The sequence below is a fragment of the Choloepus didactylus genome, chromosome 18 (genome assembly GCF_015220235.1).
Source record: "Choloepus didactylus isolate mChoDid1 chromosome 18, mChoDid1.pri, whole genome shotgun sequence".
Lineage (NCBI taxonomy): Eukaryota > Metazoa > Chordata > Mammalia > Pilosa > Megalonychidae > Choloepus > Choloepus didactylus.
The window spans coordinates 38,199,091-38,225,947 of record NC_051324.1 but is presented as its reverse complement, the minus strand read 5'-3'; the positions used below and the strand labels follow the sequence as shown (position 1 = coordinate 38,225,947).

Sequence of the window (26,857 nt, the reverse complement as noted above, 5' to 3'; positions counted from 1 at the left end):
GGAGGCTGTTAGAGGCTGAACTTCCAGAATCACACAAGTGCACAAATGCACACGCAAAACACATGTGCGCCCACCTACCAGTGCTCAAAAAACCCGAGTTCACAGAGAAACTGTTTTCCTGACAGACATCTGGAATATTGGAGTGTCCAAATCAGAAGGACTCTGAGACTGTCCAGTCCAGCCCCGAGGCCCCCAGCACCTCGCTGCAGAGCTGAGAACAGACCAGGGCCTCTTCCCTCCCAGCCCGGCATGCTCTCTCTGCACACCTTGCTCCGCCCCCCTGCTGTCAGTTACACACACGTGACCCGTGCAGCCCTCCATCCCCTACTCGTAAAGGAAGCAGCAGGCCTTGCCTCAAGAACTCTGGACACAGCTCCCACGGCCCTCCCGCTGCACCCACCCCAAACACAGTCCCACAAAAACTCTGAAGGGGAAAGGTACCAGGCTGGGGAGTAGGGTCACCCGCCCAAAGACAACCCAAACATCTAAAAAACTCAAGAGCCCCTGCTCTAATGTCCTCCACTCGGGGAGTCCCACCTCTGGCCCTCGGAAAGATACATGGCCTCTGCTCTCTGAGCCCTGCTCCGTGAGGAACGGCAGCTCTCCAGACCTGTCACCCAGGGCCCTGCACAGAGCAGATGTGTGGCGGGACAGGAGAGGGCACGAGGGGGCACCTCCCTCTTTGAGTCCTGGGGAGCAAGGGATGGCTGGTAACCCAGGCTCCCCTTGGCAGAATTTTGGGGCTCCCACAAGGGTAGCTCTGTGGGGCCATGTGTGGGCAGGACAAAGAGCGGCTGGCACCCCTGGCCTCTGGCTCAGTGCCTCTGCTGAACCTCAAGGCTAAAGCCCACATCAGCTCCCCTGTTCAGCCACGGGGAAGCAGCCACGGGGAAGTGGCCACGGCGCCCCCATCGGGGCAGCACCTCTCTCCAGGGCAAGGAGGAAGTCGCGGTTACGCTGCAGCTCCTTCATGAACTCCTCATTCTGCAGGAAGAGAGCGATCCTCTCGTCCTCCAGGTACTGTTTCCAGCGGCTCTCCTGGTCGCGGGTCCCGGCCCCCACGGCGCAGGGTGGGCCTCCCTCTCTGCTCACACTCACGGGCTTGGAGCCCCCGGGGTTCCCCTGCAGAGAAGAGCGAGCATGCTGTTGAGTGCCTGCACACAAGGGCACATGTGAAACAAACCTTCATGCACACCTGGGTGTACGCGTCCTTTCCCGGGTTCCTCCAGCCCATGCTGGGGCCCGCCCCTCCTAGGGATCTAGTCCTCAGCCAAATTCCAACATAACAGGCCAGAGTCCTCTCTGCTGGGGAAGAAGCAAGAGCTTAAAACAGATTTTCCTCTTCACCCTGGACCACTCCATCCCTTTCTCTACATCCTGAATAGTCATGAAAAGTGATTTGCAAACTGCTCAGTAGTCCACACAGAGTCCCAAACTGGAAAATCTCTCCTTGCATTGGCTGCCTCAGGGCAAAACACACACATGCACACGCACACACACACACACACACACACACACACACACACACACACGCATGCATGAATACTCTGCAGGGGCATCTTAAGATACGCAATATCTGGGGAGGAGCTGCCCCGGCTCTTTCCTGGTGGAAGGAGGGGAGGTGCCCCCCGGCCCTCTGCCACTGGCTGCCCAACGCCCCCTCCCTCCAGCCTGGGTGATGGCTGCAGCCAGAGAGCCTCCAGGGCTTTCACCTTCCCTGGGTGGAACAGGAGACCTCCAGACAAGCCAGGAAGTGAAGCTTTTGGTTCAGCGTTCTTTCCCTGCACACCCAGGACAACAGAAATAGCTCAGCCTGGGCCTAAAAATCAGGAAGTGAAACTTGCTGGCAAAAACTGTCTCGGCCTCAGATGACAAAAGAGATGCCGGACAAGCAGGTGGGAGTGGAAGGCGGGAGTCAGCGCCCGTTACCTGTACGCTGTCCAGCTGCTGGGGCAGGATGCGGAGAAAGTCATCTGGGAGGTTCCCCAGCAGTGGTGGGTTCCAGTTCCGATAGCACCTCTGGCTCACAGCAGGGCCGGAGCCCGGCATGTCTATCCTGGGGGCGGAAGGGGGTGGTCAAGCCCAACCACAGGTCTCCCGGGCCATCACCCCAGGTCCTGAGGCACACTGGATCCTGCTCAGAAACTTCCCATGTTCCCCTGCCTCAGGCAAAGGCCCAGCGCTCTATGTCGTGTTGGAGATTCGATGCTGGCAGTCAGGCCTCAGCTCACTCGCCAGCCTCAGCTTTTCCATTCCAGCTGCAGGCCTGGGCTCCTGTTGCGCCAGATACCCGCGGCTCTCCAATTATAGGTCTCCAGGCTTCCAGAACTCTCTGTTCATGGTCTAATGTCGGACATTGTGGATTCAGAGAGATGTTTATGATGTCCTCTAAAGACAGCAGGGAGTAACCTTTCATGTTTATATCCCTGGCAACTCGCAGGCCACATCGTGCCCAGCTCATGGCTGCTGAGTAACAGGTGTGGTCCAAGTGAACAGATCTGCAAACCACTGACTGCCCAACCCGCCGCCCAGTGTGGGGAGAGGGGGTCACCAGGATCCCCTGGAGGAACCAGTGGCCACAGAAGCCCACTGGGGAGAGAACAGAGCAGATCTGGGTTCCCCAGTTCTAGTTCAGCCCCAAGTGAGCAGGGTGGTCTTGGGTGAGACCCTTCTCCCCTCTGGGCCTCATCTAGAAACTACTGCTCCCTCCCAAGGTACTTGGGAGCCCCTTGTGGGACTGTGTCTTGAACAGTGTAGTGCAAAGGTGGCTGGAGACATGAAGGTGGAAGGGATTCTTGTACCAGAGTTATTTGAGAGACAAGGGGCCGGGAGCCTCTGCTCTCCGTTGGCAAGGTGCATCACAGGACGTCAACAGCACGGCAGGGGGTGGGAGGGAAGGAGGGGGTGGCACCGCGCCCTCCTCCCCACCGCCCTGGGCCTGAGGCCCCGCCAGGAGCTACCCCCAGCAACTTGGCGGCCTGTGCGTGGCAACCGCAGGACACGTGTTCTGCTGAATCAGGGCAATGACACACAGACATGCAGCCACCGGCCGGGGGGCTCTGGGGGCCACTCTCCCTCACCGCCTGGCTTTGATTTGGTTTTCAGCTTCAGGAATCCTGCCCGCCCCCTCACTGGAGGGGAGCTTTTCCGGGCGGGCTGTGGCAGACTATGAAAATAACTTCCTTTCCTTTTCTATTTTAGGCGGATGGCCCGCGGGGGCGAAGGGGCGGGCCAGGGGGCGGCAGCAGACAGGATAACAAGCTGCTAAGTGCGTGGTGGGAGCTCAGCACAGCGCGGACTGGAGCCAAGGGAACCCCGGGCATGCCTGGCCCACCCTCTCGCTGCACAGATGAGGGAGGCGCCTAAGCTCTCCCTGCTGACATCACAACCCGGGACTCCGGTGGCGTTTCCTCCAAGGCCCTGAGAGGCAGGGGAGAGGGTGTCCCAGCTCTCAGGGACCACTTCTGGCCACTGGGGGAAGAAATCCCCTCCAGCGTCACCCTTCCTTGGACTTTGTTGTCTTCATCCGGGACATGGGTGCCCACCCTGACTCAACACGGCCGCAGCCACCCAGGAGAGCTGTGGGAGGAGAGCTGGGCGTTGCACTGGACCCCGCTAGCCACAGATACCCAAGTGGGAAGGGCGGCCGGGGAGCAGGGAGTTCCGGGCCTCGGCCTGAGTTTCCCGGGCGGCGGGCTCTGAAGCTGGGCCCAGCCCCCTCGGCCCCTTGGCCCGGCCCCAGCCGAGATGAGGTCAGTCCGCAGCTGCGCGAGCCGAGCCGGGGGCCTGGAGCACAGGCAGCCCAGGCAACGCCATTGTGGTTGGAAAGGAATGTCAGAAATGAGCTGAGAAGCAAATAAAAAACTTCCAAGGCTGTGATTTCAACGGAAAAACAGCAGGCGGCCTGTGCGGAGGGGTCCCTCCGGGTTTCAGAGACGCGTCTTTCATTCAGGCTGGGGGAGGGGAAGGAGAGAGGAGGCCTGGAGAATCTCCTGACCGGAGCCTCTGCCCCGGGACCCCAAACTAGGACGTTGAGCCCCATCAGCCCCTCCCCGCCCCCCCCGCCCCAGGTGTACCCACAGAACATAAGACGTGAGAAGGATTTCAGAAACAGACAGGACTTTTGGTAAAGATGGGCACTGAAGCCATCCCCTGGGCGACAACTGTCCAGGCAAAGGCTGGACCCAGGGCCCCCGGCATTCCAGACACGCTGGCCTGGGGTCACCCTGCCTCTCGGTGCTCCAGCAGGACAGCACCTGAGGTCCCCAGCTCTGCCCCATTTGCAGTCTCACAGGCACCCCGGTAACTGGGGTGGTGGAAGGGGGCCAGGCCATTCCTGTTCCCAGGCCCTCCACTCAAATCTGATCACACGGAGCAGCCAGAGGGAGTTTCCTAAAACCCGAGCCTGATCACATCCCTCTCCAGCTTAAACCCACCACCTCCAGAATAAGAGCAAAGCTCCTTGGAGGACATAAAGTCCCCCATGATCTACTTGCTTTTTCAGCCTCACTCGGCCCTTTGATACTTCCTGGAGTTCTCCAAACAGTTCCCTCTTTCCTTTCCTGCCCCCAGGCCTTGGCACACGCTGTTTGCTCTGCCTGGAATGCCCTCCTGTCCTCTGCTTCACCAGACTAAGGCCAACCCATCTGTCAGGTCACAGCTTGGGCATCAGTTCCTCTAGGAAGCCACACCTGCACCCCCGCCCCTGTGTCTGGGCCTCCCCCAGACTGAACTCCTTGGGGGATAAGGCGGTACAGTATTCATCTCGGCACTACACAGCTAGCTCAGCAACCGCACCATGCAGGTGACTCAGTAGATGCTGGAAATAAATGTCCTCGATGGAGAGACTGAATAAGGCCTGGGAGATGGCCTAAGGGTAGAGCTGGGCCTAGCAGGGCCCTCTGGGGCAGAGGGGAACATGCTCAGGGACCGGTCCTGCCTCTCCTGGACCCTGGCCTCTGTGTTCAGTGTGTCAGAGTTGAACTCAAAGACCAGCCAGCGCAGCTGGGGCGGAAAGGGGCAGGAAACCACTGATTGCAGGTTTGGTGCATACCTGGCACTGTGCTAAATGCTCCACACACCACATTTCATCCAATCCTCATAACAGTACTGAGGCTGGATTAGTATTCCCATTTCACAGATGCAGCAAACTAAGCCCAGAGAGGTTAAGTAAGGAGCCAAAGGTCACTCAGCAGTGACATCTGGAGAATCAGAAGTCAGACAGTTGAAGAAAGGGGGCAGGGAAAGCAGCTCACATCTGGCTGACTGCACAATTCATGCTCCCTTGCTCCCTTCCCTGCACCATGCCCCCTCCCCCGCCCACCTATCATTTTCTGGGCCGGGCCCTGAGGCCCAGGGAAGGGCAGTAACTTGTCTGAAGTCCACAGGGTCAGAATGAGGCCTCCTGAGCCCTGGTCCAGTCTGAGGTCAGCCTGCCCTGCACCAGGGCTCCCGTCACTGGGTCTGGCTGCCTCTGGCCTCCCAGGCCCTGGACCTAACCCACCCATGGCAGGCTGAGCACCACGCTAGACAGAGAAGAGGAAGGAGGATGTGGCCAGGACACCCACACCCACACTGGGATTCTCTCTCTTACAGCATCAGTTTAACCTTCTGAAAAAAACAGGAAGGACCACCCTGTCTAATAGGAACTGAACCCTTCAAAAAAGCATCTTGAGGTATTAAAAAATCAAGTCAAAGGAAAATCATTTAGCCCCAGGCTCCAGGGCCTGCCCCATGCTGCAGACCCTGCCAAGGTCTCACCCAAACCCACCCACTTAACTCCAAATCTCCCACCCCCATACAGCCTGCCATCTCCTGGTACTGCTGTGATAAAGGACCCCAGCTCTGCTCCTGTCCCTAACTTAAACATGTCTCCAACCTCCACCCTTACCCCATAATTTTCTAGGACTCTTTTAGTTCCCCAAGCTTCAATCACAGAGCTTTTTCTCATTACAGAGGCAAAAGGACACAGCAGTAAACAGCATTAACTTTGGAGTCAGACTGACCTGACTTCAAATCCCAGCTGTGTAGCTTTGGGAGAGTTCTGAACCCTCCCTGAGGCTGTTTCATCATCTCTAAAAAGGGGATGATGACAACAGTGCCTACCTCACAAGTTGTTAGAAGATTTAAATGCAATGGTGTAGGTAAAGAACCTTGTCAGATTCTGGTGTTGGAAGGGTGCTTGGTCAATGGTAGCTGTTATTATTATCTACGCCTATATGATAGCAGAGTGGTCACCACCACTGCTCCGGAGCTCCCCAGACCCCCTTAGAGGAGAAGGTCCGCTGGGTCCAGTCTCCTGTCCCATCAACCTCCGACCCCTCACCACCCCAGGCCCAAGTCATTCTAAGGAACTAGAACAAAGAGGCAACCCCTGGGCTCCCCACAGCCCCATCACAAACATTGAGCCCAGAAAAACAAGCACCTCAGAGACCCATGGGCTCTGCCAGCTTCATTTCAGACTTTCAAAATTACGGAGTCTTTGACTTGAGAGAAGTCTCCAGGGTCTTGCTAGTCTATTCTATTGCCTCAAGTTATCAAGTCATCCAAGAAAAAGAGACTTTTCCTTATTACTTAAAAACTGCCACAACATCCCAGCCCTGGGATGGCAAATAGATATCCATTCCATCGACTGCTGATGACTGCCTGAGAGTGCAATGTTGAGAAGGATTCTGAAGCCCATTCTTAACTCAGCAAGGAAGGGCACAGTGCTCAATTAGTAACATCTGCACTTAGGAAGGGACAGTCAATACATGTTTCATGTGTTTGTCATTCCCACTCTGGTATCCCATGTGACTATAAGCTTCCAGAAAGTAGAGGCTGAGCCTTATTTAACCCCGTTCCCTGTAGAGTGTTCAGTATAGCACCTAGCCTAGAGTAGGAATTTAGTAAACGTTTGCTTTTGCCACCCTTACATTTTGGAAGTCCTCCCTGGTGTCTAGCTGAAAACTCTCTTGCTACAGAAGCCTATTCTTGGTGGAATCATATACCGAGTGGTCCAGCCAAGTGTCCCATATTTTGTACTCAACCCCTCTCCTACTGAGCTGTGCTCTGAGACGAGATGTGTTCTCACCTGGGAGGTGGAGTAGGGGGAGCCAGAGGGTGAGGCCTGTCAAACATGTGCATGTGGTAGGCTGGCGGGGAATACACTGGAGGGGGCTCTTCGTCGGAGCTATCAGGTTCCAAAGTCCTTTCCAAGATCTAAATCAGAGACAAGAAAGAAATACTAATAATCCTTCCTTGAACTTAAGTAACATTCAGACAATACCGAGTGTGGGCAAACCCTGACCAAGAAAAGGGAACTCTTACCAAATAAGGGGAACTCCCATTGCTGGTGGGAGTGTAATTTGATCACCACCATCACTTTAGACTGTTTGGCCCTATCAGCTAAAGTTACACACATGGATACCTCTGACCTTGCAATTCCAACATACTTAACAGACACGAAAGTACATGTTGGTAGCAGCATTATCCATCTGTAAGGTGCAGAAATATGGAAAAGGAATACAGGTGACCAGAAGTCAGAGCAGTGGTGACCTGTGTGGCAGTGGATGAGGAAGGGAAGAGGGCGAGGGAGATACCAGGTTTTGGAATGTTGTTTCTTCATCTGAGTGCTAGTAACGTGGGTGTGTTCGCTGTGAAAAATCCACTGAGCTGCACACCTGTAATCCGTGTACTCTTCTATATGTGTGTTATTCAATAAACAACTTTACTTACTTAAAAAAAAAAAAAACCACATTCATACTACCTCTCCAAGTATGTCCTCATCTATTATTTCACTATAGCCTCAAACAACCTGGCAAGGTAGGTTATGGATCATTAAACTCATTTTTAATGAGTGGCCAACAGAGTGGAATGGCAAAAGCCAAACCCCGTTTTTAGAGCTGGGTCTTTGACTTGGACCACAGCCCCTCACTCCCCAGGCCCCCCTGCAGGCACAATGCCTGCACACCCAGGCTGGGTTCTCTGGGTGGAGCGTGGCAAGGGGAGGGTCCAGAAGGCCTGCTCTCCCTCTTGGATGTGTTGCTTCACCCAGGAACCCATGTGGGGCCAAGGTAACGACAGATGTTTCTGCTACATGGGCTGATCCGGACCCTTCCCCAGAGGAGTCTAGGCCAGGAGGCAGCCATCAACCAGGAGACCTCACATCACACACATCGCAACCAGCCCACACCTGAGCCCCACAGCTCTGTTCCTTCTCCTCCGAGACCAGACAACACGGCTGGGCCCTCAAAGGAACCCCCAGGAAGAGCAAGGCTCAGAGGCTGCAAATTGGCCTAGAGTCACCAGGTCCCATGTTTTAATCCCAAATGAGTTTGCAGAAGTCACTACTAAAGCTGCCTCTGCAAGCCTGGGCTGGACTGGGCTGCACTGGCACACCTCTGCCCCGTGTCCAGCCATGACCAGGCACATGGAACCTCACAGGGACACGCTGGTGCGTGGGCAGGTGAGCATACACGTGTTCACACACACAAACACTGCAGTGCTCTTTGGCAGGCAGATGAGCACACATGTATGCACACACAAACACCACAGTGCTCTGTGCACACACAGCCAGCCCAGCCCAAGGAGGCCTCCTGCCCTGGAATGCACTAACGTTCTTTCCTTTGAGGCAGAAAGTATTTAAACAGATGCTTTTGCAGGAAAAGAAGAATGTAGCTGCTTTGCAGGCCACTGCTCTGCTTACCCCAAATTTCCAAAGAGGAAAACTAAACATAGAGATCACAGTAAGCGCAGCTCTGGTTCAGCGGTGAATCTCCAGTGCCCAGCAGAGTGCCTGGACAGGACGGTGGCTCAGCAAGTAGCTGGTGCCCAAGGAGAACTTGCTGCTGCACCCCCAGCCCACATGCCCCACTGCCCAGACCCCTCTGCTCTGAGGCCTCTCCTCCCTTGGTGGGCGGCCTGGCCTTGCCCACTGAGGATGGTCTGAGAGAAATGGGCGAGGAGGGGAGAAGAGCTCAGCAGGACTTATTAAGCTGCTGCTGGGGGCTTCCGGGACTCAGGGAGATCAGGCCTCCACATCTGCATCAGGAGACCCTCTCCCCTCTCAGCCACCCCCGGTCCTCACCGCAGCCTCCTGGGGTTGCGGGAACCAGACACTCGGCCGGCCGAGGCTCCTGGGCCAGAATGGGGAAACACCAAGAAGGCAGGCAGTGGGCCAGGCATGCTCCAGCAAGTCTGAGCCTGAGTTTCCAGAGAGAGGAACCCCAGCCACGTTTCTGGCCTCCCCCTGCCTCTCCCCCACCCAACCCCCACCAGCCATAATGCGGTTGTGCTGACTCCAAGGGTGCTGAAGTTTTCAGCTTTGAGGCTTCCTGGCGCAAGTCTGGGTAATGGATGCCTGCCAGGTGCTGGGGTGGGGGTGGGGCAGGGTCTGGGCCATTTGTCTGGCAGGAGATCTTTCTCCGTGGCGAGGATACCCCTTGGGCCAGCCCACCATCCATCAGCCCTCAGAGAGGGGGCTTTTTCCAGTCAGCAGTTATTGACATTCCAGCTGCTGCTCATAAATTTTCCGAAGCACTTTCCGCTGGTTCAGGAATCGCCTGCTGATGGGCCCAGGCAGGGCTCCCAAGGAGGAGGGCTGGAGAAACCAAGGAAAGCCCAGACAGGGGAGGAGCACTAAGAAGGGGCTCAATCCAGAAAGCAGGACTCAGGAAAACAGAAGCGCACGCATGGCTGGTGCTTCACCAGGGGGTGGTGAGCCCTCGGGGAGGTTCACAGAGCTGTGGGCACCACGGACAAATGAGGAACTGTGATCCCACCTGCCAGACAGTCAGAACAAACGGAGACTGTAGAAAGGGTCAGAGGTTGCAGAGTTGTACCTTCTCAGCTCACACTTGAAGGATGTATCTGCAAACACACACACACACTCACATACTCACCCCTTCCTCCACTGGGCTAATCCTGGCAGGACAAAGGAGTGCCAGGATAAAGATGGTAGTTCCCAGGATAAGAGATGGTAGAAAGCTGTGCAAAGACAGAGGGGCATTTATTCATTCAACAAACTTTCCCTGAGTGCCTGCTATATACCAGGACTGTCCAAGCTGCTGCAGGTGACACAGGGATGAGCCAGATGTCACTGCCCACACAGCTTCACCTCCACATGGAGAGAGAGAAGTCCCAGGCAGCACCCACTAAGGGAAGGAGAGCAACCAGATTTCGCCCTGCAGTGTGACTCTAATTGATGAAGGGGGTTGCCTGCAAGGTTGTGTTAAGAAGGAATCTGAGGCCATATCTGGGTCTAGAGTTTCTCACTGTAAATGAGGACAACAACAACATCACCTCACAACGTTTGTGAGAATTAGATGAGATACTACAACTAATGCACTTAGGATGGGCTGGGACTCAATAAAGGGCCGAGCTAAATCCCGTCCATCTTGCCAGGACTGCATGTCCCAGGTGCCTTTGCAGGCATGGACCCTCTCACTGCACTACTCCGTGTGGCTCGCCCTTTCTGCACCAAGCACTGCAGGACCCTGGGGGGACAGACAGGCACCTAACTCTTGGGTGAGGCTGGTCAGGGCCAGCCACACCTGGGAGGTGGGCACTGATGCAATGGGGTGGCCCTTTCTCCCCCGGCCACGTCCCTGGAGAGAGGGGAGCACAGCTCTCTGGGTTTCTGGCACTCCCACCTTCGCTGCTCTGCGGTCCGAGGGATTCCAGGTCTGGAACTGGAATTCAGTATGTTGGGGTGGGGCCCAGGCATCTGCCATTTTAACAAACTGGGATTCTGACCACCCCTGACTCATCTACGTGCCTGGCACACCACGGAGTGCGTGTTCAGCGTTTGTTGAATGAATGCATAATTTCTGGCAATAAAATAAGCCACTGACTGGCGTGGGAAAAAGAGGAATAGGCTGCTTGCTAGTTGGAACCCAGGGAGAGGACCAACCCAGGTCCTACAAGAGACGCAAACGGTTGGTTGTTGGAGCGCACGGCGAACTACCTGCGGCGCCCCTACCTCCGGGGGAATGCTGTCCTCGGAGTCGGAGCTGTCTTCGTAGACGCTGCCGCCGCCGCCCTCCAGGTTCATCTGCAGCAGCTGGTCGATGGTGGCGTCCACAGCGCCGCTGTTGGCGCGCAGCACGCACTCGATGATGTCGTAATCCATGCTGGGGAACATGGTCTTGAAGTCGTCCATGGCCTGGTTGAACTCCAGGCGGCGCACCTGGCGGGCGGGCCGGCTGTTGTTGAGCTCCTGCGCCGCCGCGGCCGCCGCGCTGCCCCCGCCGCCCCGCGCCCCGCCGCCGCCGCCCCCGCCGCTGCCGCTGCTGCTCCGGCGGAACAGGCTGGTCATCTTGCGGAGCCGCTTGGGGAAAATGTTTCCAGCTGGCACCGAAGTCCCCTCCCTCGGGTCCCTCCACTGTCCGCCCCTCGCTCCGCTGGCCCGGGAAGCTCGCTCGTGCACCTGCTCCGGCCCCTGGGCGGCCGGGCAGGGTGTCCGGGTCAGGGGACTACGGGCGCGGGTCCACAGGCGGCCCTCGGGGAGCGGTCCTCGCGGGGCGCGGCATCCGGGCCTGGGCCGTGGTGGGGGCTGGACGGCTGGTCATCCACACCCCCGGGGCATCCTGGGGCCGCCTCCACCGCGGATCCCACCTAGAACCGGGAGAGACAGAGTCAAGGGCAGAGGAAAACAAAGATGAGCTCAGGGTGGTAGCCAAGAATTGTCAAGAAATTAGGGCAGGGAGGGGCGACTCCTACCACACCCAGGGAGAAGGGCTTCTTTCTGCTTTCTCCCAAACTGCTAACACAGTTAGCAAGGGCTTACTGTCAGCCAGATGCCATCCTAAGTGCTTGATGTGGGGCTAACATGACAACACTATGAGGTAGGTGCCAGTATCCCCATTTTGCAGATGGGAAATAGATTCTAAGTGGAGGAACCAGGGATTTGAAGCCAGACCACTACACAGGGGCAGGAGGGGCTCTGTACAGGGCAATGTTCTGCCCCTCTAGTCACCCCCTACACCCTCCAGTCCCTGCTTTCCTCCTCTCCCCACATTACCACCCCAACATCACAGCGCCATGGTCAGAGCATCCACCTCCTGCACTAGTGCAGGGTTCCACTGAGTCGGAGTAGGGGGTGCAGAGAAACAGGATTCCCCAGTTTCCCCAGGAGCTGTCAGTCTGAGGGAAGAAACATGGTTTCCATCCTTGGAGAGCTGTGGGCTGATAGGGGCAGCCCAGTTCCCACTCTTGGGGAACCCAGTCCATGCCCCAGAGAAACACCAGCCCAATAGCAGGGAGTGGAGAGAAGTGACAATGTTGTCAATCCCTGGGTTCTCCGTGCTTCACCCTAAAGTCATGCTGACATGTTTCAGCGATATCAGAGGTGCAATTTGTTTTTATGGAACACTGAGGTCCTTACATGTTAAAAAACGTATCCTAACTTTGGGTATCTGCGTGACACCTGAAACTCAAGCTGGAGCTCAGCAGCTGTGAATGTCAGTATTGCCTCATACAGCAACTGTTAAAAAAGCTGAAAAAGAGATCAGACTTCAATTAGAGATATGAATGAAGCAGATCTAGTTAGGACTAAGGCAAATCAGGTCAAAAGGTAAAGGACAATATTGACTGTGTTTTAAAACTTCAACTTCTGTGTGAGACCAAGGGAAGACATATTTGTTTGGCACAGGATCTATATTTTCTGTAACACACTAAATAATTAAACTTGTATGGTCATTTTATTCAAACACCATAATTGGATGGAACTTTGAATAGGAAGTGAGATCTGGTAGATTTGTACAGGTTAGTGTGAAATCCTGACACATCCCAAAGTAATCTGGGCAGACAATAAAAATGTATCTGCAGGCTCCCCTGAGGAACTGGGGAAAAATGTAGAAATGTTGAACCTCCCCACCTGGCTTATTACTGATATTCTCACAAACATTGGGGACTACCCTCTGTCTTGCGGCTTGCCCTTGTGAAGCTTGTTACTGCAAAGGAGAGGCTAAGCCTACTTAGAATTGTGCCTAAGAGTCTCCCCCAGAGAACCTCTTTGTTGCTCAGATGTAGCCCCTCTCTCTTCCTCTGAGCACCCTTGGCAGGTGACCTCACTGCCCTCCCCCCTAGATGGGACATGACCCCCGGGAATGGGCCTGGACCTGGCATAGTGGAATTGTTCTTAACCAAAAGGGAGAAGAGAAATAAAACAAAATAAAGTTTCAGCGGCTGAGAGATTTCAAATGGAGTGGAGAGGTCACTCTGAAGGGCATTCATATGTGCTATATAGATATTTCTTTGTAGTTTTTAGTGTATTGGAATAGCTAGAAGGAAATACCAGAAACTGTCAAACTGCAACCCAGTAGCCTTGATTCTTAAAGATGATTATCTAGCTATGTAGCTTATACGGTGTGACTGTGTGATTGTGAAAACTTGGGGCTCACACTCCCTTTATCCAGTGTATGGACAGATGAGTAGAAAAATGGGGACAAAAATTAAATGAAAAATAGGGTGGGATGGGGAGATGGAATGCTTTGGGTGTTGTTTTTTACTTTTACTTTTATTCTTATTTTTTTGGAGTAAGGAAAATGTTCAAAAATTGATTGTAGTGATGAATGCACAACGATATGATTGTACTGTAAACAGTTGATTGTACACTGTGGATGATTGTAGGGTATGTGACTGTATCTCATTACAAGTGAATTTTTAAAATAATAATAATAATAAATGAACAAATAAATTTAAAAAAAAAACCATACCCTAGAAGTTTTTTCTGGACCACACTCTTCTGGAAGCTGTCTTGAGGAACCATGCCTTATCCCAACCAAATCCAGTCCCCCCCCCTCCCCAGCCAGCAGGTCCCCAGCCCCCAGTACTGCCAGCACAGTGTGCCTGTGGAATGCACGAGGTCATAACGGGGCATCGAGTGTGATAAGGGGCCAAACTCTGTGGCAGAAAACCACCCAGCCCTTCCGAGCCCAGCACGTAAATGCCCGCCAAGGTCGTGTTTCTGTTTGTGAAGGCACCTGAGAGTTGACTGTGTTTTAAAACATCACGTTCTGCCTTTTTCCTGCTTGTTCCAAGATTTACAATAATTTTGTTAATTGTAGAAAAGTGGCAGCTTTATTTTAAGGGATTGTTTGATCAAAGGATATTCTTAAGTTTGAGGAAACAAGTGCAGACCTGTTTCCAGTTTTCTAGGGCTTGGGGCCATAATCCTAACAGCTGACATTGAAATGTTTGTGTGAGCAAATTGTGACCTTGCTTATCATTATCATAAAAGTCAAATGACTGAGAGGGTGAAAAAGACAAGACCAGAGCAGCCCGGGAGTGCAGAAGGTGCAGTGGGGGTGGGGGGGTCCCCTCACCCGGGGGTCACTGCCACTGATCCCCTCTGTCATTTTAGGCAGGTCCGTCCCCTCAGTTTCCTTGTGGAGTTTCCTTGTGCCACTGCGTTGAGAGTCTAAGCTCTTTACAGGGATGTGGGAACTGTCAAGGGCGCCTGTTCTGGGGCCTGGTGGGTGTCTGCATAGCCCGAGAAGTGGACCGTGTTTGAGAATGTGAAACCAGGACCAGGGCCTGGTCCAGAGTCCAGACACTGAAGTCACAAAACTATACAACCCCTGCCCACCCTCCCTCCAGAGAAAAGCCATTAGCACTCGGGTTAAATAGATGACACCCATATATATGTCTAGATTTTTTTCTGTGCTTATACTACCATATATATGAATACTTTTTTCTGAAATGTGCTCAAACTGTAAATTCTACTATGCAACTTGTTTTCTTCCACTTAATAATATATTGTGTCCATCTTGCCCTGTCAGAACATATAGATCTACTTCATCATTTTTAATGGTTGAATAGTATTCTGTTGTTCAGGCAAAGCATGATTTATTATCCAAATCCCTCTGCCCCATCTTTTCCCAGATTAGCAAGTCACCGCCCAGACAGGCCAAAGCCATTCCACAAAGAGTCACAGATGGGCGATCTCAAGTGATCAGTTCCAGAATTTCCTTTACGAGAATGAAGACAGGCAGGTAGCCAAGTATGACACAGCTTCAGCCGGCTTCAGACACCCCAGCTGTCCCCCGACGCACACACCTCCCACCAACCCTGACGCGTTATTCTGGTTCTGCCAAAACTCCCTCTAAGGAGGGGCTCAACCCAGCCAGCTGCCTCCGATCTGGGATCTGAGGACCTGCCCTGAGGCCTCTGACACAGACCCCGGGAGGAGCCCCCAGACGCCAGTGCCCTGGGCTGCTCTCTGCTGGCCCTGGTGATTGCACAGGATTGTGCCTTGTCCAAAGCCCTCCAGACCAAAGCCACCATCTCCCTGCCCCTCCAGTAATTTAGTAAGAGACACTGAGGAAAGTCATAGAAACAGAAAGTAGAGCACAGGTTACCAGAGGCTGGGGGTGGGGTGGGGAAATGGGGAGTTAATGCATAAAGGGTGCAGGGTCTCTGTTTGCGGTGAAACAAAAGTTTTGGTAATGGACGGTGGTGATGGCAGCACCACATTGTGAGTGTGATTAATGCCACTGAGCTGTATGCCTGGGATGGTTGAAATGGGAAGTTGTGTTGTAGATCTGTTTCCACAATTTTTTTTAAGTGAGACTAAAGAAACAGTGACAATTACATGCAATACATGATCCAAGACTGAGCTAATAATGGAGGAGAAAATGCCAAAAGGACATTATTGGGACAAGTCAAAAAATTTGAATATACACTGTATGCTTTATATCAATGTTAACTTTCTTGAACTTGATGGCTGTACTTCAGTTGATTATATAAGTGAGTGTCCTTGTTCTCAGGAAATAAACACGGAAGTGTTAAGTGTTAGTGGAGCAAGATATATGCGACCACTTGCAAAGATTTAGAAAATAGATGACAGATACTTGACAGATAGCTAGAAAGATAGATAGTGAAGGAAGGAAGGAGGGAGGGAGGGAAGGAAAGAACAAATGTGGCAAAATGCTAATGGTAAATCTGGATATCTAGGTGGGGGTATGTTGGAGTTCTATGTACTGCTTCTGTATTATTTTGCAGCTTCCCTGTAAGCTTGAAATTATCTCAAAATAAGCTTTAAGAGAGAGAGAGAGAGACAGATGCAGGGACCCAGCTCTCACTCCACCAGGGCAGCCCCTTGGAGAAAGACAGCCATTTCCTGGCCCACCCCTGGGGGAGGAAGAAGGAAGATCGTGGGCCCCACATTTTCCCCATTAACAGCCCTGTGGGCTGGTCCCTCTGGCTCTGTGCCACTCTGAGCATTGGGAAGCCCTGAGAGGCATTCTGGTGCTCGCCCGTTTACCCTGAGTGTGCAGTGGTTCCAACCCGGCCTGGAATTCTGCCACTTCCCAGGTGTGTGACCTCATATGAGTCTCCTAACCTCTCTGTGGCCTAATGTCCCCACCTAACCCTACCCCCACCCCCAAGGGGCTTCCGTGGGAATTAACCAAGGCAGTTCTCAGCACAGTGCCCGGCCCTTGGTGAGATGCAATGTTGGAGAAGATGCCAGGAGCAGTTGGTAAGCTGACCGAGCTGCTCCCCAAGGTGGTGGGGGAATTCTAGGGGACCCTTCCCCTGCTTCTGGATGTTAACCCCTGGAATTCCTGTGGCCCTCTGGAAGGAGATGCTGCTCCTCGCAGCCCAGGGGAGGTCTGACTGGCCTGGACAGCTGGAGATGCTGCAGCTCAAGCAGCTTCTTCTTTACCCAAGGTGCAGAGCCTTGAAAAATATCATCTTGTGCATGTGCCACAACATGTAAAAGGCAGAAATAATCTAATCCAGCCCCGCACCCTGCTCCACATTACAGATGAAGACAGTGAAGCCTAAGACTAGGAGGGAGTTGCCCAAAAACACAGAGCAAGTAATGGCAAAGCCTAGACTTTTCCATCCACAGGTGGTTCTGTGGATGAGAAGAAAGTGGCTCAGAAACGGTAATGGGAAACACAGGGAAACAGGATTCAATTTATGAAATACGATTTCCATGGGACTCTGCAAGGACTCATGGACTCCCCAAAGCCAGGCAGCCTATAATTAGCATCAGGCAGAGCTGTGAGGGCCTACACTTCACCGGGGACAGTCCCCCCTTACTAAGTTCAAGGGCACAGTCTGAGCCAGGGCTGAGGTGTGGCTAGCACGGCTGGCAGTGGGGAAGAGGACTGTCCTCAGGGTCAGAGTCATCGTGCCAGGCTGCCTTTTGTAACCAGCACTGTCAAATGAAAAGCTGCTGAAAAACACATGAAAAGGCAGGCAGACGACCTGGGTTTACCAAGCTTTTGGCAGGCACAGTGCCAGGTACTTTCACATTTCATCTTTATTCCAACTCCAGGAAATAGGTGCTACTATCTCCATTTTACAGCTGCTGAAACAGGTTCAGAGAAGGTGGTTAACTTGCCCAAAGTCACACAGCCAAAAATGCCAAGTAAGGTTTGCAGGGCTAAGAGCCAAGGAGCCCAAGAAATGCAGCCATGTATGCCCCAGGCTTGGGAACGCTGGGCACAGACCAGCTGACATTTCAGCAGAGGAACAGGACCCAGCTGACACAGGGGAGGTCTGCTTGGCTCTGCCCCAGAGCAGGCTCTGTGACCTTGGGGAAACCATTCCACTTCTCTGAACCCTAGCTGCTGGGTGCTGGCAGGGAAATAAAGGGAGATAACCCCCAACTGGCTTCCAAGAAAGGAACTGAATCAAACTCACTGAGCCTGTTATACCTGGGAGGCTGACTCCAAGGCTCTCCTGAACTCACAGTTGTGAGTGACTTGGGGATTGGGAAACAGAAACCCCAACCCCATACCTTGTCCTCCCTTGGGGTCCCCAGAGAGCCAGGCCCAGTGGTCTGTCGGCACCCACCCCATCCCCGCGAAGGATCTGGGCCTGGCAGAGGACGGCACACAGCCAAGCTCCACTCGGAGCACAATGACCCACAGCCAAGGACTGAGTCACCCCTGGCTGGGCCCAGAGAGGTGGGCAAGCTGCCCCAGTGTTATCCTCTGACCTTGTCCAAGGTCAACCCAGCCAGCCTCCTGCCTATGGGGGGCCTGTCCATCAGGGCCAGAATAGGGTCTACATGGGGGGGTGTGACAGCCCGGGAGCCAGAGTCCTGGCTTCACATTCTGACTGAGCCAAGCGAGGCTGCATGACTTGGGAAAAATTTTCACTTCTCTGAACCTCTGTTTTCTCATTTGTAAAAATAGGGATAATACCTCCTTGAAAGGATTACATGGGTGCCTGGAACAAGGTATGCACCCAATGAGACAAGCTGGTGTGGCCACAGGCACAAGCCTTGGACCTTTCCCCTGGCTACACTCACCCCTGAGCAATCTTATCCAGTCCTGTGGCTTTAAACACCATCTGCACACTGACACGGGCTCCTAGACTTCTCTCTAGCTCTGACCTCCCCTGTGAACTCTCCCCTCAACCCCACACTTGCACTTCCTACCTGCTGCCTCCACTTAGATGTCTAATTGCAACTCCATCGGGGTGGGGGAGGTTTTCTTGGTTTCCAAAGCCTTTCTACCTCTTCTCCTCACAACTAACCTATGAGGTATAGAGGAGTATGTATTATTATCCCACTTTACAGATGGAGAGACTGAGGCCAAGGCAGTCCAGTGACGTGGCTAAGGTCTCATGAGGCTTCCACCATCTGGTCCAAGGGCCCCTCACTGACTGGTGAGGCTGATGGCCAGTTCCCCTTCCAAGCCAGTGCTAGCTTTAGGAGCAGTAGCTCACTCCCCTCCAGGATGTGCCTTAACCTTGCACTCTGAACCCAGGAGGACCTGGACTCAACCCTGAAAAGTGGGGGTCAGAGCAACAAGACGGGGGCGGGGCTGAGAAGCCAGGGGTCCCCAGTGGCCAGTATTTTCATGCCTCTCACCTTCCTCCTCGTTCTGTGCTCTCCTCTGGAGGAGAAGTGGCCCAAGCCAGCTGTGTCCCTGCACACCCCTGGCTTCCTCCTCTGAAACCCCCCCAGGGACAGACCCGCATCTTGTGATCCATCTGCAATTGCTGTGATCCTTGCCTGCCGAGGGACACACTGTCCCTTCTTGCCTAAGACCTGGGCCCAGCCCAGAGCCAACGCCGTGCAAGGCCACTAGGTGGTGTCCTGTGGTGTCCTGGGGCTCGGGCCTGTCGGCTCCCGGCTCCCGGGGAAAGGGCAAACAGCCGCTCCTCTTCCAGGCCCCAAGAATGTGCCCCACCCTCACCCCGGGACTGACTAAAAGGGAGGAGAACCACCAACCCCCGAGGGACTCAGAACCTAAGACTTTCAGAGTTGGAAACTATCTTACAAAATCTTTCAGGTGGGAAATACATGGCACACGTGCCAACACTTTCTATTCCTTGTCCTTGGCAGACATCACTAATCCACCCAGGTTTTATTGTCCTACTGAGCCCACAGGAGCCTCAATACCCTTTTCAACACGCTACTCTGGGCAAGCCACTACCAAGCGATTAGAACCGGCGTGCAAGACAAAACCTGCTTGCCAGCCCTTTCGTTTCCTGTTTCCCGTATGAGAGCCTAGGCCCAGGCTTACTCTATCTCATCAGGAATCCAGGCTACAGAAGCCAGCAGGGCCAGAAGGAGGTCATATGACCTCTGGGAGGCTTGTGTAACCGTGGTTCAGTCCTGGGAAACCTCAAGTGGGTAATGGCAGTGCTGATGGGGAGGCCGCTGGCCCCGGCAGCTGCATCTTCATTCAATTGTCACCTCAGTGCCATGTGGGTGGAGTGCAGCGAAGTCTGCAAAGCTTCTTGGCTTCTGAGCTGAAGAGGCCCCAAAGGGGGAGAGGAGGGATGAACAGCAATAGACAGAGAGAGAGGCTCTCAAGGTCGCTGTGTGTGTGTGTGTGTGTGTGTGTGTGTGTGTATGGGTGTGTGTGTATGAACGCTTGAACCCAGCGGGGAGGAGGGGTCAGCCCTGACAGAGATGCCTTGTCCTCCTGCCCCCGCACAGGCTTGTTTTCTTCCCAAGCTATTAATGTCGCTGCAGCTTCAAAAGCCGGGTGACCTTTAAATGCTGAGCCTTCTGCTCCTGCCCAAGGCGCGGAAACAGCTTAATGGAAACTGGGCTCATAAATTATCAACTCAGCCCAAATGGCCACAGCTGCTGGGGCTGCGAAAAGGCCAGCCTCATTCCTGGGGCCATAGAGCCGCTGGGCAGCCACACCTATGCCCACCCCTGGGACAGCTGGGGAGGGCTGAGGGGACTCTCAGGCACAGCCATTTGGGAAAGAAGACCAGGCTGGACCTGATGTGGGGGTAGAGGGGAGGCAGACTCAGCTCTGCCACGCCCTGCTGTGTGACCTTGAGTTGGCCACTTAATTCTCTGGGACGCTCGTCTCTTCTTCATCAATAAACCATGAGGATTTGATTGAAGGTCTCCTAAGGCCACTTGCTAGGAAAAAGCAGGGCTATGAAAAGCCCCACTACCATCCAGACATGCAAGACACAAGGCTTCCATGCCCAGCTGGCAGGGCTGCCGGGAGGGTAAGGGGCTGGAGGCGTGCCTGCCTTCCCAGGGCTGCCACATGCAGCTGTGCAGGCTGTGCACTGCACAATCCTTGTTACCCTCCCCTAACCCCCCAAATCATTTAGTCCAATCTGGGTAAGGCCAGGACATTCCTCAAAAATATATATCATTTACAAATCTGAAGAAAAGAAAGTCATTTTCTCTCTCAATTTTCCTTTCTCCTGCCTCAACTTTTGTGGCCAGGTCTGTATCCATGGGGAGTTCGTAAGGTCCCTTCCGTAGAAGGACAGGCCCCGGAGCCTCAGTCCTGAGGACAATGTCATTCATCTCTGCTCCTGAAGCTCAAATGTCAGGCAGTGGCTGCCATATAAGGCTCAACAGGAAGACAAGTCTGCCTTCCAGTTGAAAAGATCCAGGATGAAACTCTTCAGGCATGAGTAACACGTCATCTCTTTGGTTCATCTTAGTATAATAGTAGTAATAATAGTAATAATGACAATAACAGCTAACATTTATTGCCCACTTCCTTGGGTGCCAAGCGCTCCACCAAGGGCCTTACATGTGTTAACTCTTTAGTCCCTGTGAGGTCCATACCACAACTGCTATTTCCATTTTATAGATAGAAAACTAGGCACAGAAGAGTCAAGTAACTTGTTCAAGGTCATACAGTTAAGTGGCTAAACTGAAATTTGAACTCAGGAGGTCTGATTCCAGATTCCATGCTCTTAATCCATCAGGCCACCACCTCTCTATCCTCCCTGGAGCCCAGCACTGGGTCAGCACATAGCAGGAACTCAATAACTGAGCTGAACTGAATCCTAAAGGGACACAGTCGCCCCTGGAGAGGCTGGGGATGCCTCGGAGCCTCAGGAATTACCAGGGATGATGCTCAGGTCAGGGAGAGGAGACTGCAGGTAAAACCTCATCCAGAAGAGAAAAACAGAACAGTGGCCTTTTCCCCACCCCACCAAAGTGGTCCAGTTGCCTGAGCAACTAACTGTTTTCTGCCTCTACCTGAGCTGATTAGGGACTATTTCCAAAATAATCCCTCTCTCCAACAACAAATGCCACCAGCTCAGCCAAGACACTCAGCCCGGGCACCTGGGAGGGGATCACACCTCAGTGGAAGAAAGAGGCACTACTCCCCAGTGCCCCACCCTACCCTGGTACCTCAGCCCTGGGGAGACCCTCCCAGCTGGCAGGAGCGTGCATGTACCTGGGATCAAGAGAAAAGGAAGAAGGGGAACCCCGGCAGCCTAGCCTCCCCCCGTCGGGGAGGCTAGGCTGGCTGCAGATATGAGCTCATGCTGGCCCAGGCCCAGCTCCTCCGGAAGGACGGGCCAGCTGCCCCTTCCTGGGTCTCTCGTGCAGGCAGGCAGGCTGGGCCAGCATGGTCTGGGGCTGAGCCCTGAAGGCTGAGTGACAACAGGAGACAGGCAGGCAGGCAGGCAGGCAACGCCCAACAATTCAGCACCAAGCCCAGAAGATTCAGGCCCAGGGACCCAGGACTGGGGAGGGTGTTCTGATGGGCAGAGAGGGATCCTGGGAGCAGAAGTGCCAACCCTGCCCCCCAATACTAACACTTTGCACCCACCCACTGATAATGAATTCCACTTCTAAGAACTTCTCCTACAGATATATTTGCACTTGTGCCCAATAATATGTGTTGTGCAATGATGCAACAGCAGAAGATTGGAAACACTTTAAATGTCCATCAATAGGAGTCTGGTTAAATTGTGGAATACTGTCATCCTCCTATCTATGTATAATGGAATACTATACAAGAGTAAACAAAACTGAGGCATTTCTAATGCAAGGGAACAATGCAAGTACAGAACAGTGAGTACAGTCACTATACCACAGTGCATTATGGTGTGTGTGGGTGGAGAGAGGGAGAGCACACTCAGAAAGGATTCACAAGAAAAACACTGGTTTCCTCTGGGTTGGAGAATTGGGTCATAAGAAACAGATCAGGGAAATTTTTAACTGTAAATGCTTATATACCTTTTAAAATTTGATTCATGTACATTTGTTAATCTAAAAATAAAATGTGCAAATAACCTATAAAGAACACCAAAGTGATAGCATTGCCAGTGATTTTTGTTCTTTTTGTACATGTATGTTATCTACCACAGACATGAATTACTTTTTAATAGTAATTATAGCAAATATTTATGAATGCTTACTATGTGCCCTGCTCTTTCTAAGAATTTGGCATGCATTACCTCATGAAAACCTGGCAGTAAAACAATTATTATCTCCATCTTACAGATAAAGAAACTAAGGTTCAGAGAGGTTAAATAACTTGCCTAAGGTCACACAGTCAGTGGCAGAGCCAGAATTTGAATCCAGACAGTCAGGCCCCAGACTGTCTAATTAAATATATATATACTGAATGATGGTGGAAGAAATCTTAGGGGGAAGCAAACCGAAGTGCCTGCAGGGCTTTAAAACCTTTGCAATCTTAAAGAATCTAAGAATACCAAGTCCGTCCTTGCTGCTGTGACCATCAGGTAGGCTTTCTGCAGTCCCACCCTCAGTGGGAACCTGCTCCTAGCAGTCAGGGGCCCGCTCGCCTCCAGGTGGGGATGCAGGGGAGGGAGGAAGGCCCAGTGAGCAGGTGATGGCAAGAGGACTAGAAAGCAGGGCCAATGCCACGGCTGGGACAGAGGTAGACCACAGCGTGGAGAGCCGGCTGGGACAGAGCAGGCTCAGGGGTCAGGCCAGGAAGCTCTCTGGGGAGAGGAAACCACAAGTTCATTTTTATCGGTGCTGGGTCTGGAGGTAAAAGGCCATAGAGCACAGCGTTTAGCGCATCGGGCAGACCTCAGCTCACATCCTGGTCCTGCTGCTTCTTGGGCTAGCAAAACGTCTCTGAGCCCCAGTCCCCTTATCTGCAAAGCAGGGACATCTATAGGTTCTTATATGGCTTCCTGTGGGATGAACTGTGATGTGCCCCACGCAGGTGCTCTCCAGTGGGGGCAGCTGTTAGTGAGACTGTGGTGGCCACCCAGGTGCTGAGTCTGGAGACTGGCCCGGGAACCAGGCCCAGGAATATGGCCTCGAATCAGCTCTGGGGTACAGCCATGGCCTCTGGGGGAGAGTGTGCAGCACAGAGGCCTCCCCTCAGGGGTGGGACCCCAGGTCCTCCAGGCTAGTCAGGGAGAGTCAAGCTCTGGGGCCTCTGGAGGAAGAGCAGGCAGCTGGGAAACAGCCCCTCTGCCCTTTCCTGCCTGTACGCAGCCCCTCAGCTGAGCTTCCTAGGGGAGGAAGAGTGGTTGGAGTATGACCCCAGGCCCGGGTTCCCCAGGCATCCCTTGCCCAGCAGGGGAGAAGAAGTGGCTCCATGGGAGCCTGTCCTCTCCAAGAGGGGCTCTGGGCAGCAAGAGCACGGGCAGCGTGGCCTTCTCGGCAATGCTGCCTTTAGCAGCTGAGGACTGCAGGCCCGGGGCTGGGAAGCAGCACTGGGAGTGGAGGGCTGGCCCAGAGATGGGCTTCAGAAGAGCGGGCAGCAGCTGCAGTGGGGAGGGCCACCTCTTCAGGACACCATCAGAAAGTCCACGCGGAGGGAGGAAAGCCCGGCCCAGGCAGCCAATGGGATTGTGCAGAGCCACTTACCGCCGGCCAGCTACCACCCCCACCATAGGCTGCTCCGTCCTCCCGGCCCCCTCACTGGAAGCTGTTTGTGTAGCCACAAGGCTCCCCTTCCACAGCCAGAGGCCAGCCGCCAAGTGTCCCCTCCCCACCAGAGGCCCTCACTCATCCACACTGCCTTAACTCCTCATGACCACACACCCAGCACACACTTCTGGAGTCAGCCAAGGTTAGGAAGGCAGGAAGAAACCTCCTGTCCTCACTTCCAGATGGTGACACTGAGGCCGAGAGAGCAGAGGCATGCGCCAGAAGCTGTGCAGCTCGGTAGCCGCAGAGCTGGGGTTTGAACCTCGGTCACGCAGCTCCTGGGCCCGTGTTCTCTCCTGTGTAGACACAGCAGCACGATCCAGCACGCAGCTCGTGCACCTGTACTCCCTGCCACACATCAGCTCCTTCACACCCATCTCCCCACATGCTCATAGCCACAGGACACGGACACCATCTTTAGGATTTTTCCTCAACCTTCTCACCCCATCCCAGGCACTCCATTCCACTCACCCGACTCTGAAGCTGTTTTTCTTTTGTTTTTTAATTCAGTTTTATTGAGATATATTCACATACCATACAATCATCCATGGTGTACCATCAACCGTTCACAGTACCATCTTATAGTCATGCATTCATCATCCCAATCTATTTTTGAACATTTTCCTTACACCAGAAAGAATCAGAATAAGAATAAAAAGTAAAAATAAAAAAAGAACTCCCAAATTAACCCCCCCATCCCACCCTATTTTTCTTTTAGGTTTTGTCCCCATTTTTCTACTCATCCATCCATACACCGGATAAAGGAAGTGTGATCCACAAGGTTTTCACAATCACACTGTCACCTCTTGTAAGCTACATTGTTATACAATTGTCTTCAAGACTCAAGACTACTGGGTTGGAGTTTGGTAGTTTCAGGTATTTACTTCTAGTTGTTCCAATATATTAAAATCTAAAAAGTGTTGTCTATATAGTGCATAAGAATGTCCACCAGAGTGACCTCTCGACTCCAAATGAAATCTCTCAGCCACTGAAGCTCCATTTCGTTTCATTTTCGTCCCCCTTTCGGTCAAGAAGATGTTTTCAATCCCACAATCCTGGGTCCAGATTCATCCCCGGGAGTCATATATCCTGCATTGTCAGGGAGATTTACACCCCTGGGAGTCAGGTCCCACGTAGGTGGGAGGGCAGCAAGATCACCCGCCAAGGTGGCTTAGTTACAGAGAGAGAGGGCCACATCTGAGCAACAAAGAGGCATTCAGGGAGAGACTCTCGGGCACAATTATAAGCAGGTTTAGCCTCTCCTTGCAGCAACAAGCTTCATAGGGGCGAGCCCCGAGACAGAGGGCTCAGCAAATCAAGCCGTCAGTGAAGCTGTGTTTTTAAAATGACAGTTACACTTTCCTATACACACACACACACACACACACACACACACACACACACACACACACACTAAGGGACACCAACAGCCCCGCCCCATCCTTCCCACAGCCCACCCCCAAGCCATGCCCTCCCCTAAGCTGATGAATCCCAGCCCCCTGGAGCCATCTGTGCCGGAATGGTTTTTACAGCATCTGCTACAGCAGCAATGAGGTCGGGCTGACCTGACTTGCGGCAAGACTGGACAGAACCAGGAAGCGGCACACCAAAGGCCCAGGCTTCCTGGCTGTCCACGGTATAGCACTCCTGGAAGGGAGTGCAGGGAAGGATGTGGCTGGTAAATCTGACAGCCAAGGGAAGAGGGCAGGAGCCCTTAGGGGTCCCCTAGCCAGCCTCCTTTACCTTCGGGGGGGGTGTCTCAGCCTCTAGAAAACGGAGAGAAATAGTCCCTGTTCAGTGTGACCCTTCCCATCACTGAAGCCTTCCAGGGTTGCAAGGACATGGGTGGGTGGAAGTAGGGGGCATCAGGTACAAGCAGTGAGGGACTTCTGCAGAAGGAGGTGGCTGCATCACAGACCCTGGGGCTGGAAGGATCTGTCCACTTTCTTTAGCTTAACCCCTTTTCTCAAATAAAATCCTCAGCAGAAGCCCATTAAAGTCATGGAGCACAGCCATGTCCTCACCTCCCTCGGCAATTACACACAATCAGAGAACCTGCAATTTATTGAGTGCTCGCAAAATGTTTTCTGGGCATCGTGTCGGCTAATCCTCATGGGAATCTAGTGTTGTAGATGATTACTACCTTCTACCATTATCATAGCCGTTTTACAGACAGGAAAACTGAGTCATGTATGACCCAGAGGCTGTCCAGGGCAGCGCCACATTCAAACTGCCCAGCCTCCCAGGGCAGAGGCAGAGTGTGCGTGTCAAGTCTCCTTACACACCAGAGTTACATGCTGAGTGTTTTAAAGCCTGGGTTTAACCCTTTATCTCCTGAGCTGCCTGCATCACCGCCTGTTTCCCCACTGCTACGAACCTGCTCACGTGGCTTTGGGAAAGGCAAATGTGCCTTCCATCAGTCTAAGAAGCAAACGCTCTTTGCACTATAGCAGTGTATCTCAGAGGCTGGTGGAGACCACCTTCAGCAGACTCCCCTGAGGTGTTTGCTAAGAACACATATTTCCCATCCCTTGATGGAACTGTAATCTCTGTATTTTAACAAGCTTCTCAGATCATTCTAATGCACAGAAAAGTGTGGGGACCACTATCTCACTGGGTGGTGCAGTTCGGAGCCCAGGATTCTGGTTTTAGCCCCATCACCAACCAGCCAAGTGACCTTAGGCAAGTCGTTTTACCTCCTGGGTCTCTAGGTTCCCATTTGAAAAAAGGGGAGAGGACTTGAATGATTTCCGAGACCCCTGTCACCTC

General features: G+C 53.2%; 1 protein-coding gene across 6 annotated transcripts in view; it reads right to left on the bottom strand.

Moving 5' to 3' along the window:
* The window catches only part of CUEDC1 (CUE domain containing 1), a 78,127-nt gene that overhangs the window by 8,679 nt on the left and 42,591 nt on the right, over nucleotides 1–26,857 (bottom strand). For 2 of the 6 annotated variants that reach the window (XM_037809452.1, XM_037809456.1), the window contains exons 2-6: nucleotides 10,946–11,595; nucleotides 7,073–7,200; nucleotides 1,930–2,056; nucleotides 924–1,122; nucleotides 79–129 (exon numbers count right to left, since the gene is read on the bottom strand). In XM_037809452.1, the coding sequence (XP_037665380.1) occupies nucleotides 79–129; nucleotides 924–1,122; nucleotides 1,930–2,056; nucleotides 7,073–7,200; nucleotides 10,946–11,296 (856 nt within the window). In that variant the 5' untranslated portion in view covers nucleotides 11,297–11,595. The remainder of the gene's footprint in view (nucleotides 1–78; nucleotides 130–923; nucleotides 1,123–1,929; nucleotides 2,057–7,072; nucleotides 7,201–10,945; nucleotides 11,596–26,857) is intronic. The other 4 variants (XM_037809454.1, XM_037809457.1, XM_037809453.1 and 1 more) reach the window with 3 other exon arrangements.